Source organism: Microtus ochrogaster, unplaced genomic scaffold, assembly GCF_000317375.1.
Source record: "Microtus ochrogaster isolate Prairie Vole_2 unplaced genomic scaffold, MicOch1.0 UNK92, whole genome shotgun sequence".
Lineage (NCBI taxonomy): Eukaryota > Metazoa > Chordata > Mammalia > Rodentia > Cricetidae > Microtus > Microtus ochrogaster.
In genome coordinates, this window is record NW_004949190.1 from 745,831 (window position 1) to 758,293 (window position 12,463).

The window sequence follows — 12,463 nt, forward strand, 5'->3', positions numbered from 1 at the left end:
TTTTTTTTGATTCCTGTCCTGGAACTAGCTCTTCTAGACCAGGCTGGCCTTGAACTCACAGAGATCCGCCTGCCTCCACCTCCAGAGTGCTGGGATTAAAGGCGTGCGCCACCACTGCCCGGCAACGAAGGCTTTCTTTTATATTCAAAAATATATTTATAAATTCATGGAGCATTTTTTTACATTTGTTTCAATTATTTTCATTCATTATTTTTTTAATGGTCAGACTATATCTTTGGCTAATGGTAGTCCCTTTTTCTGCATCAGTTTTGAGAGAGTTCTAGAAAAAGCATATGTATCATATCTAGCTCTTGAGTTGAAAGGATATAAACTCTAAAATTATTTGGCCTTTCTTTCCAATTCTGACAATTCCTCTGTCTAAACATCTAAATCTCATATGGACTGAGTATATTTCAACCCAGTGTGTATTTTTTGTATGGCATTTGGTGAAGGAAAACCAATGCTAAAGAGCATTAATATACGTGACGTATTCTCAGGAGCAGCTTATAAGGAAGCTCTTTTTTGGAGGAAGGAATCTTTACCTATTTGCTATGGATGCATTTTACCTTAAATGGTGACATATTCAACAGCCCCTTTTCTGTTATGTGCCTATCGATAAGAGGTGGTAACACATAGGTATTTTGCTCTTTTAATGTGTGCCTGATATGCTTTGCGGTTGTATGTACCACCATTTAGTTAACCCTGGCTCCATTGATAGACATTTATGGCTTTTTCTGACATATTTCTATTATAAACAAGGCTTCAGTAATGATCTTTGCAAATAAATCATTTCGCATTTATGCAAAATTATTGGGATAACTTCCTAAGTGTAGAATTTTTGTATCAATTAATATATGCATTTAAAATTCCCAAGCTGCCCTCCATAAAGAAAGCTCCATTTCATAGTCCAGCAGTACTTCATAAGTGTATCTGCATGTGCAGCCGTGTTCCTTCATTTGTAATTTTAGGAAAATCATAAAAACTCATCTCCATACTGACTTTTAACACACAGATGTGTAGGAAAAATCTGGAGTGAAAGTGCAAGACAACAATGAGTCTATCTTGAAGAATCTGTTTGCCAATGTCCAATATCTATATAATGCCAATGTCATGCCGTATCTCTCCAGGAATTAGCTCAGCTATATATCCTCGTTTGAGGGAAAGTGACAGAGAAATCAGTATTATTAAAATAACTTTGCTCCTGTTTATAAAGATATACATATGACCAAAGGAATTTCATGCAACTTATTATCTTAAAGTTCTAAATGTAAATATATTAAATTAGATTTTTTTTCAGCTTTTTCCCTACTATTCCACATATACTCTCGGGTGAAGTTCCCATGTTGAAAACAAATAGATCTAAGTCTTATTTCTGAGGAAGAATGCATTTAATTTTTAGGTTAACATGGCAAAGAATGATTTTAATTATGGCGTGTTGATAGATGCATTCATATACTTTGTTCTCATTTGCCCCCCCCCTGCTGCCCATCCTTCTTAAAGGGTACTCTGAATACTTCTTGGTTTAGATAATCTCAAAACAATATACTGCTTAGAACTCAGGGATAAGTGCTAAGAATAAACCCTCCGACCTGTTTTTATTGTTTTTGTCCTCCTTCAGGATAAGAGCAGAAGTGGTGTCTAGTGTGTTATTCTTAAGGTTGGACCACCCACCCAAAAAGTATTTGCTTCCTCACTGAATCTATTTTAGAGCACGCAAAGTACAAGACTGCTATGAAATACTAAATAGAGTCTGAGCTCTAAAATAGGTTCTGTGAGGCACAAGATTGGAAATACATTAACATTTGTGAAGAACAATGTTTATAGACCAGTGGAAGGTGTCCTTTGTTCTACTTAATGCTCTTAAATGCCCCGTGGTGTACACTGTCCCTTGTAAAGAAAGATGATGCCAATCAATCAAGCACCATTAGCAAAGTTTATACATTAAGGTGTTTTCTTTTTCTAGTCATAGTAATGAGCATGTACTAAGCCCCCCTTTCCTGGACAGGCCCTCTTGAAACTAATGGCAAACACTGTGAAACAGCTGCTTTGACTTAATATTGACGTGAGTAACTGAGAGCACTCTGGCATTTCCAGGGATTAAGCACTGCAACTGTGGCCCTGTTATCACTGGCCTATAACCCACTGAGTTTTCTGGCCTCACACCCATAGTGTGTTACAGCTCCATTGGAAACAGACGGCCATGAATGAGCTGAGGAAAGCTATATCCTAGCTAAACAACAGAAAATTCCTTTTTGAATTTTGTAAGCTTATTAATTAAAGATCATACCACTGGCTCTAACTGGATTCTGTGCATTTAGATCATCGGGTGATTATTTACATGGTTTATGGTATTTCATTCATTTTACCTTAAATGCACATATTTGGGAAATAAATTTCATGAGAGAAAACACTGAGCCACTTGCCTTTACATTATTGCATACAGTATTCTTCATTGTTCCTATGGATATCGAAGTCCTAGACAGGCATTTTGTACCTATTTAAGATGATTGTGTTTTACTTCTACTCTAACATTTCAACACAACAAGGGTACATGCATGACAGTATCAAACATGCATTTGTGCGACTTTATGTCAAGTGCACTTATGTAGTAAAACAGTTTCTCCATGGGGCCCTATTTAATAGTAACTCTCTTAAATAGTCAGGGCAGTTCCATTTTATCCCAGCTGTTTCAACGTACACATTAATAAGTTTTATTATGGCATCTTCATAAATAAAATGGCACACGTGAAAGATGTAGCTTGAAAAATGGTCGACAGCATCAGCTATTAGCTGTGTATCATAGCAAGCTACTCACCACTGCCCAGTTCCAACTTACTCATTTGTAAAATGAGGCAGATAGAGTTGCACAGAGTGGGCGCTAAAAGAGTTCATTTATTTCCAGCGAACTGGCAGAGAGAATGAATCAGTAAGACAAAGGGATTTCTATCAAGACCAGCACGGAAAGTAAGAGTAGATATAAAAACATCACCGTTGTAAGTTGGGATTATGTTCCTGATTGTGACTCATTAGCACCACGCTTAAACCTGTAAAACATTAAAAGGGAGTTGCCCCTATCCCTCGGGCGACCTCACTTATTCCCACCAGGCTCACCATGCGCCTCATTGCTTCCTGATGCCTTTTTCTCTTTATGCAGTCTGCAGAGTTTCTCCTAGCCTTGGTTTCTTGCCCCCCTATCCTCTAATTCATTTCCATGCTGACATTCAAAGTGATTTATCTCAACTGCTAGCCTAACCTAATAGTTGCCCTGGCAACTATTTTAGCATGGTTTAACATTGGCTCTTAGCAGGAAACCTCAAAACTTGGTGGAGAATGGTGATAATTAAACTGACTTGTAAGGGGGGAAAAAGGGAGAAATGGTGAATTGTTTGTTTCTTTCTAGACCCTTCAGGCTAGATGCCAGTGTTTCCATTTGAGGACTGTGCACTTGGCCACATCAAGGAGAGCCTATAGATAAAGCATCCTGTGCAAAGCTAAGAGCCTAGTATCCGTCACACTGTGATTGAAGAGGTCCCGTGGCTGAGAAATCTGTTAGTTTAATGTTCTCTAACCATGCTGGAGTTTTCAAAGAGTCCTGCTTCATAGTTAGGAGAACTTTGTTACTTAGCTGTGTGCTATTGAGCATATCCTGTTCACTCCAGGGACCTCAGTGTTCTCATCTGTAATGAGGAGGTTAAACGGGACGATCTGATCTTCCATTCAGTTCTACTAGTGTATAATTTCCTTGTACCAGCTGAGGAGCTGATATTAAGTTGTTGGTAAAAACAAACAAACAAACAAACTGGCAATGTTGTCCACTCAAGCATGCCAAGCCTAATAAGTCAGAGGATAAGGAATTTTATCCACCATCTTTACCAGCTTGATTTGTGTCATTTTACATCCTCAAATACTAATAGATGATAGTTTTAAAATTAAGATGAAGTAAAATTATATTGTGTGAACATATGTATTGAGATGCTTTAATATACTCCAGGATGTTGCAAGGCTCATCTTTAGGAAATCTGTGTGCCATGTGATTGGCATAAGGATTATTTCCTAGTTACACATGTGCTTCAAATATTACAAAGAGGGGGCTGTTAAACTTTATTTCCAACCACCTACAAATGAATAACTTCAGTTATTTCTTTCTGTGAACTATGCTATGTATCTTGACCATGAGCTGTACTTAATAGTGATTTTTGTACTTTATTAAGTAAAATTAATTATACATTACTAGAATTTAGAGACCTTTAATAAGTACAAGATATCAAAGAGTCACATTATGATAGACTGGCCAAGAAACGAAATAAATATGGTATTTCAATGACCTCTATCTTAGGTAAGTATTGAATTTCTATAAATTTTGAAACATTTAAGTATCTTAAAAATTCCCAGACATGTAAAGAGTATCCTAGTCATCTATAGACTACAATTTGGAAGTTAGTTACTATATTAAAGTGCAATCAATGAAATAATAGTTTTTGATAGCTACTTGGCAATTACTGTATACCAGGGCCATATGCCTTTTCAATCTATCTTATTGAAGTCGAACTTCAAAGGTAAGAGAGTCACACAACTAGAAGGTGGTAGGATTTGAACCAAGAGACATCTGGATGAATAGAAAAGAGGAATGCTATTCTCAGCCTGGCAGTGGACAACTAATGTGATTTAATCGAATCTTGACGATATTGAGATCTCTTGGAGAAAAAAAAAAAACAAGACAAACAAACACACATTGAGTCAGAAATCAACCTTCAATTCTTAAAGTGTAAAAAGACAATAGATTTGAGGTTCAGTGAAATGTTAGGTATGCTAACATGGTGTGGGTCATAGGGTACTAAGTTTTTCTGTATAATATCTGAATTTGTGCATTTTCCGTTGAAGATTCCAGAGAGAAGTTACTCAAACTAGTGCCTTACTGATTAATGCAGGAAGGTCACCTACCTAATAACATGCTTGGGGGGGGCATGATAGGAACCCATTTTAAGGCAGAAGTGAAGAGGAAGTGAAAATTTCTCCCCACTGGATAATGGCATATATCTAGTAAAGTGAGAGAAGGGCAAGTGAAGGGGAAATGTCCATTTGTTAGTAACCCATGCTCTTGAATTTCAGGGCTTTTAAATATGTGTGTTTGTAGCGAGCCTATGCCAATGTATGTAGTAAGTCTTGGATACTGGGGCCTCAGGATTAGAGCTCCAGCACATTTATGACAGTAAAATGCTGAAGGGAATGGAGAAACCAAACAGAAAGAAAGAAAGAAAGCAAAGGGCTGAAAGGTGAGCCTCCAAAGGTGGTAAACACCGATCCCTCTCGCACTTTCAGTCATTCATACTTTTAGTCCCCAGAGCAGTGGAAATGGGCTTCATGGTTTGAGGAACACCCACGGAGAATAGGGGGGAAAGTCAGTTACCATGTGGGCTAGCCTTCTGTCATGCTAGCTTTAACTAGATCAGCTCTCATCTTACTTCTTTTTATGTATTATTACTTCTCATGTATGATTTTTTTAATGTGTTCTAAGCTTAAAGAGTAAAAAGAAAACTGCAAAACCATTTCTTGAGGGAGAGAGGCTGAAAAAAAATCTTGACAAATTGTGCAAACAAATCACCCTTAAAACCCTGCTGTTGAAAAGTATAGCTATGGTAGCAAGGTTTTTAGGGCTGGACCTCTGGGAGAGGGCAACCAGCAGTCAGCACATCAGTTTTTCTCCGCTTTGAAGTGAATAGCTACAGCAGCAATAAGGACTAATAACAGCAGTGACCATATTAAATTTCAACACTGATGTGGACTCGGCACCAAATGCTTTCTTAACTTGTGTCCTTTGCCACTGTTTCATTTCACAAATACTGTCGTTCTTCTGCGCCAGAAGGTATGCAAGTGTTTAACTATCTGAAGATAAACCAAATAAGGATTTTTTTAAAAAAAACATAAATTTGAGGCGCTCCTTGGGGCTTATTCCTGACAAAATATGCATCAGGTTGAGACGATCTATTCTTCTAACTCTGAGTTCAAGAGGATAAATCACATGCTGGCCCCAAACTAAGGAATGGCTAATGCCTTATCCCAAGGAGGAAGTGTCTCATGAAGATTCGACTGGAGGAAATACTTTATTGAAAGGAAAGATCTTGTTATAATTGAATATTTGCTTCACTCGATTGCTGACTGAGATGAACCTGGCACACAGGATACACCGTAAACAATCTGATTAACAGCGCCCCTATACAGCAGGAAGCAGTTTGGAGAGAAATATCTGTGCCCATCTTCCCAAATATTGTTTATAAATGTTCTTTTACATTTAAAGGGGGATATGGTATAGGTATGAATAATTTACATTGATATGGATTTTGCTTTAGTGAATTAAATTTAAGGTCAATTTTGTTATATGTATATGTGTTTCTGATATTGATTAAGGTATTGTGATTGTGTAGTTCATTTAAAATGTAATGTATAATAGGAAATATAGGTTGCTAATGGATAATCATCGATAATAGTAAAGCTTGTAGTCACGTTAGTTAGATTTTCTAGATATATAGAGACATATTTCAGTTAGATAGACATTCTTCATATCTCTCAAAGACTGCAGAATATGGCATTTAAAATATTTTAAAAACTTAGGGTTTTTCATGGCAATGAGACATGTCTGCTCCTGGCAGCCCCAGCTACTTCAAGAGGAAGATGGGCATTGAAGAGGCTCCTTATGGAGTTTGATAGCCATTTGGGCAAGAAACTGCTCTTGTCTGGACTGTTGCATAAACTGGACACAAAGAACCCGCAGAGAGAGGACTGCTGAACTTGCCTAAAGGTGAGATGGTCTTTCGGGGTTCCTGATTCATAAGAGTCTGCGAGACATTCTGCAGGACACAGCAGAAAGTGACTGAACTGTCTTTGAAATTTCCTGCTTCATGGAAATGTCTGCTGGATACTATGGGCCTGAAGGCCGAAGATGGACACCCCAATGGTACAGAGGAACTTTGGATGACTGTCCAGGCAGTGAGATGTCTCTGTCATTTCTAGAGTTTTGGATTTCTTATTTGCTTAGGTAATATTATATCCTTCTGGAGTCTTTGATGGAGTTGAAGAATGGATAAATAGTTATAGTTTTCCTTAGTTATGATAAAAGATAAAGTAGATATAACTATTGTAACTGTAATTCTTACTTGATAACTTTTGTTATGTGTAATTTTACTATGTTAAAGTTAAGCCCCTTCTTTTTTGTTTAAACAGAAAAAGGGGAAATGATGTGGGAGTGATTTCTTATTAATAAAGAAACTGCCTAGGCTCATTTGATAGGCCAACCCTTGGGTAGGTGGAGAAAACAGAACAGAGTGCTGGGAGAAAGGAGCTGAATCAGAGAGTCACCATGGTTCTCCAACTCCAGACAGACACAGGTTAAGATCTTTCCTGGTAAGCCACCTCATGGTTACACAGATTATTAGAAATGGGTTAGATCAATATGTAAGAGCTAGCCAATAAGAGGCTAAAACTAATGGGCCAAGCAGTGTTTAAAAGAAAAAAAAATATTCTCATTATGGAGCATCAACTATAAACTCTGAATGCATAATCTCTAATATACACTATCAAAGATAGATTTGTCTGATATAAGCATAAACCATTTTGAGAATTGCTAAGTGCTCATTCAGGTAACACCTAGAGATTAAGTGTAATATTTAGCCTCATTTCAAAAGCTAATTCTAAAGCTAAGTAGATTGTGGATTGTATGTTGTATAACCTGGGATGGTTACTCAACCTTTCTGCCTCTCAGGCTTCTGATTGAGGACATGAGAATAGTATATATAAATATGGGAAGGATCACATAAAATCATGTATATAAAGTTCTCAGCACTGTCTGAGACACAGAATACATTCAATACACACTTACCATTACTGTAATCACTGGGAAATTATTAGCCGATTGTTACACAGCTTGTGATAGTGAGACGATCTTAAACTTCTGATACTTAGACCAATATTTTTTGCCCTAGTCTATCCATTTCTTTCTCTGGGAACAGGTAACATAAGTGTCATAGGCTTTTGAGAAATATTTAGGCTCATCCAGGGAGAAGATTCATAAAGAAATGTCTGACATAAGAAACCAATTCCTGATTCTGGAGTTGTGGCTCATTACTGTAGTCCCAGTGTTTGGAAGGCTGAAGTTAAACGATCACAACAAAGCCATTCTGAGTTATATAGGGGCAAGAGAAACAGAGAGATAGAGACAGCAGGCAGGCAGAAAGACAGAGAGATAGAGACAGCAGGCAGGCAGGCAGGCAGGCAGGCAGACAGGCAGGAAGAGAGAGAGAGAGAGAGAGAGAGAGAGAGAGAGAGAGAGAGAGAGAGAGAGAGAGAGAATCTCTAAACCTAAACACCTAAACCTTAGAGCGTTGTTATATTGTCTAATAAATAAAACACTGAGAAAATTTCCATCCTAGGTGGGCTTTTGTCTTCTGTTTGTTTTTTGCTTTGCCACAAATGAAATAGTTACTCCTCATCTAGAGATAATGATGGGAAGACCTTCAGAAAACATGTGCGATTCACAGAACGATACTGAACTGGACAATATATTTTTAAGTTAAAATAAAATAGAAGCATAAATACTACAAAGACTCAAGGAATGATGCATTTTTTAAGTTAAGTTATTTCACAGGAGTGAAAACTCACAGAAATTGTTGAGGATTGAGCGCAAAGCAAAACAAAGCTGAAGCAGAGCCGCACTTTCCTCCCTGTGTGCAGGCATAGCACTGACACAGCCCTGGAAGAGACATTAAAGCCAGGCTGAGAGAGGCATAGCTACCCCATCCACGTGCTAGAAATAATGGTTGAGTTACAGCTGCCTAAGCAAAAGATGATTTATTCTTCTCTGAAATTTACTTTGGGTTAATCAGAGTCCCAAAATGTTGGTTGTTTTAATATATGAAGAATATTACAAATATTTCATGGCTTCCCCGAGGAAATCAAGGCCAATATGCTAAATCCATGAATGCCTGGTGCAGGGCCCAAGAACTAGGGCCAGAAAGAAAAGGGAGGTCCTGGTCCACCACGGAGGGTTCGTTGTGATAGATTTCGATGTAGTTACTATAAAAGGAACTTGTTGTGATACTGTGTGCTTATAACTTTGCTAAAGAAGGAAATCTAGTACTAAGTGCTTAGACCACAGTCATTGATAAGAGGCTGCACCAGTCTTACTTCATCACTGAATCTTGATCTTGCTAACTTAACTCTCCTCACAAGGAATCACATTTTCATACACGGGATATGTGTATGAAAACACCTTGATTCCTTTTTCATTGGGTATATTTTTCACTTTTCCAGGGCATCAGGTACTGTTTATACAGCACTAGACATTGCAACAGGACAAGAGGTATGTGCTACCATTCTTTGTTATTTTCCCTTGTGTTTGCCAAGTTTTCTTGTTGATGGCATGTGTGTTTAGTGTGTTGCACTAGGTTACAATGAAAGTTTAAATCTGTTGGTGTGCAAAATATTTGAAATATATAGTAATGATTGACCAAAGAAAAGATACATATTTGTAGAACAGAAAAAACAGTAAATAATGAATTTGCATGTTACTTACGTATATTTAATAATAATTTGTTCCTCATTCAGGTGGCCATAAAGCAAATGAACCTTCAACAGCAACCCAAAAAGGAATTAATTATTAATGAAATTCTTGTCATGAGGGAAAATAAGAACCCCAATATTGTTAATTATTTAGATAGGTAAGTATTTTCTCTTATTCATTATGTATTTTCTTTCTAAGGTGTTATTTTCTTCTGAAATCATTTATTGTGAATTTATTACTTTGATAATCATCTGCAAATATTTCTGAAATGATACATAGTAATAAAGTAAATCTTTGTCTACCCATCAAACATTTGAAATTATGTTTTATGGACTTGGTTCTAAACAAAGCTAGTTTGTGTGATTTCCTTTTGAGGATGGTGGCTCTCTGTTACCAGGAAATGGACTAGTAGATCTAGGAGAAAACAATGGTGTTTTAATCATTTCATCAAATATCTGTTTGGAGCCAGTATGGTCCCTGGGAGGCTGAGTAAAGAAAGCAGACAACAATAGCCCTGTTCTAATGGGTGCTTTATGATTAACTGACAGTGAGGCCAGAGGAATTGAGACTTTAACCTTAAACCTTTTTCGTAAAGCAGGTATTTAACTCCTCTCTTTCATCAGCTGGATTAAGCGTGTGTTACAAATGGGCACTTAAACGCTGTGCTAAGTCTTCTTTTGTGGTTACCCTCTGTCTCTTCCCATTTCGCTCGCTGTTTGCTTAGCATGGCTCTGTTGAGGTTTCTGACGGGAGGTGAAGGAACTAAGGCTGGATCCAATCTCCATGAGCTTAAGGACTCGCTGCCTGTGTTAGGTCAACAGACATGGATATGGTAGGGCAATGAGCGCTGAACAGACACTGAAGTTTCAAGCTTTGATCAATGTTTCCTGTGCACCCTTTCTGGCCCACCTGCAGCAGTATGACGTGAACTCGAGTTGTGCATCTGCAGTTTTGTAAAACTTACATTCAGACTTTTTAAAGGGGCTAATTTCTAGCCTTTTGTCCATGACTAATGACAATAGAACCTGTGAAATTCGAATTTTAAGAGATTTGCCAAGTAGATCCCCAAAATACTGTAGTTTGAGCAGCGCAGAATAGGACTTTTTGCTTCATAGTGAGGTAGAGTTTTGTTTGTTTGTTTGATTTTTTAAAATATCCCTGCAGTTCAGGATGGCCCGGAACTTACACACATCCAAGGCTAACCTTGAGCTCCTAGACAACATACTTTATCCTCCCAAGCAGGTGCGATTACTGGTGTATGCCACCATACCAGGCTTAGTGGATTGCATATTAAGGCAGAGTGAGTCACTGTGTTCACTCTTCTCTATAAGAAGATAGTAATAATTGATTTGACTTATCTACTCTTTTCCTAAATTGGGAGGCTACCCAGTAACCTTTACTTCCTATATGTCAGCACTGGAGATTGTTCCTCAATAATCACTTAAAGATAATGGGCATGACACTATCGACTTTCATCCCAAATGAGACCTGAGTCTTTACCTCCTCGGTCCAAAGTCAAAGTATTTTTCTTTTCTTATTATAGCTACTTAGTGGGTGATGAGCTGTGGGTAGTCATGGAGTACTTGGCTGGCGGCTCTTTAACTGATGTGGTCACAGAAACCTGTATGGATGAAGGACAGATAGCAGCTGTCTGTAGAGAGGTAAGAAAAGAGAATATTTCTTGCTTGTCAGACCCATAAAATTTGTTAAAGCTTTCTTTCTGGATGTTCAGAATATTTCTAGCATCAAAATAATAATAATGTATTTTCTTGACTCAAAATACTGGAAAATGTATTTAAACTATAACTTAATATCATGCCCTTGTGTCATCTTCTCCAGACCCTTATTTACATTAGTTGCTTTTCTGTGGCTCTTTAAGCTCTAACATGCTACTCAGGAGACACTTTATCTAAGCCCACACATAGTAGTGCCAGGGAACATAGCCAGTTGCTATGCTCACATGGGATTCCTTTTTGATTTGTGGAAATTTTTACAAGATAAATGCTGTGTTCCTCATGTTCAATGAGTTCCATAGAATACAAACAGCATTATATTTCCATTTATTTTCCAGAAAGCTATTTTTTTTATTTTTAAGACATATTTTGATTCTCTCCCTGTGTATGTGTGGTGTGTGTGCTGTGTGTCTGTATGTGTGGGGGGTGTGTCTATGTATGTGGGGTGTGTGTATGTGTATGGGGGGTGGGTGTAGGTGTGTATGTATATGTGGGGGTCTATGTATATGGTGTGTGTATGTATGTGTGTAGGGAGTGGGTGTGTGTGTATATGGTGTCTATGTATATTGTGGGTGTGTGTGTATGTGTGTGAGGTGTGTGTGTATGTATGGGGTGTGTGTGGGGTGTGGGGGGTATGTGTGTGTATGTGTATGGGGAGTGGGTGTGTGTGTATATGTGTGTGAGGTGTGTTTGTGTATATACTACGTGTGCATATGGAAATTAGAGAACAGCTTCTGGGACTCAGTTCTTTGCTTCCATCATGTGAGACCTGGGATCTAAGCTCAAGTTATATACCTCAGTAGTCAGTGTGATCCGTCTCACAGGCTCTGAGAGGAATCTCAACACAGTCGTCCCTCACCCCACAAAGTAATTGCTTTACAGTATTCCCTGAATATTTCTTATATTGATCCTGAGGATCTGTCATCGATAAGGAGAGATGAATGTTTCTGCCTTTAGTTTCTGACCACTTTGACGATGTTTTATTCCATTGTTTTGACCAATATTGATTTTACAGCATACACCCTCCAATGGGGTCTAATCATCAAATTTTACACAAAGTAAAATGAAAACTTGAAAACCAAACCAAGGATAGTGCAACCGAGCTAAACGATATTATTCTTTCAGCTAGTAGTATATTCTACCTGAACCTGTATTTTGTTTTGTTTTGTTTTTTTTT

At 37.9% G+C, this 12,463-nt stretch overlaps 1 protein-coding gene across 11 annotated transcripts in view; it reads left to right on the forward strand.

Annotated features, from left to right (window-relative positions):
- Nucleotides 1-12,463, forward strand: part of Pak3 (p21 (RAC1) activated kinase 3) — a 285,220-nt gene that overhangs the window by 247,995 nt on the left and 24,762 nt on the right. For all 11 annotated transcript variants that reach the window (XM_026777965.1, XM_026777964.1, XM_026777962.1 and 8 more), the window contains 3 exons: nucleotides 9,304-9,352; nucleotides 9,598-9,710; nucleotides 11,097-11,214. In XM_026777965.1, coding sequence (XP_026633766.1) covers nucleotides 9,304-9,352; nucleotides 9,598-9,710; nucleotides 11,097-11,214 — 280 coding nt within the window. The remainder of the gene's footprint in view (nucleotides 1-9,303; nucleotides 9,353-9,597; nucleotides 9,711-11,096; nucleotides 11,215-12,463) is intronic.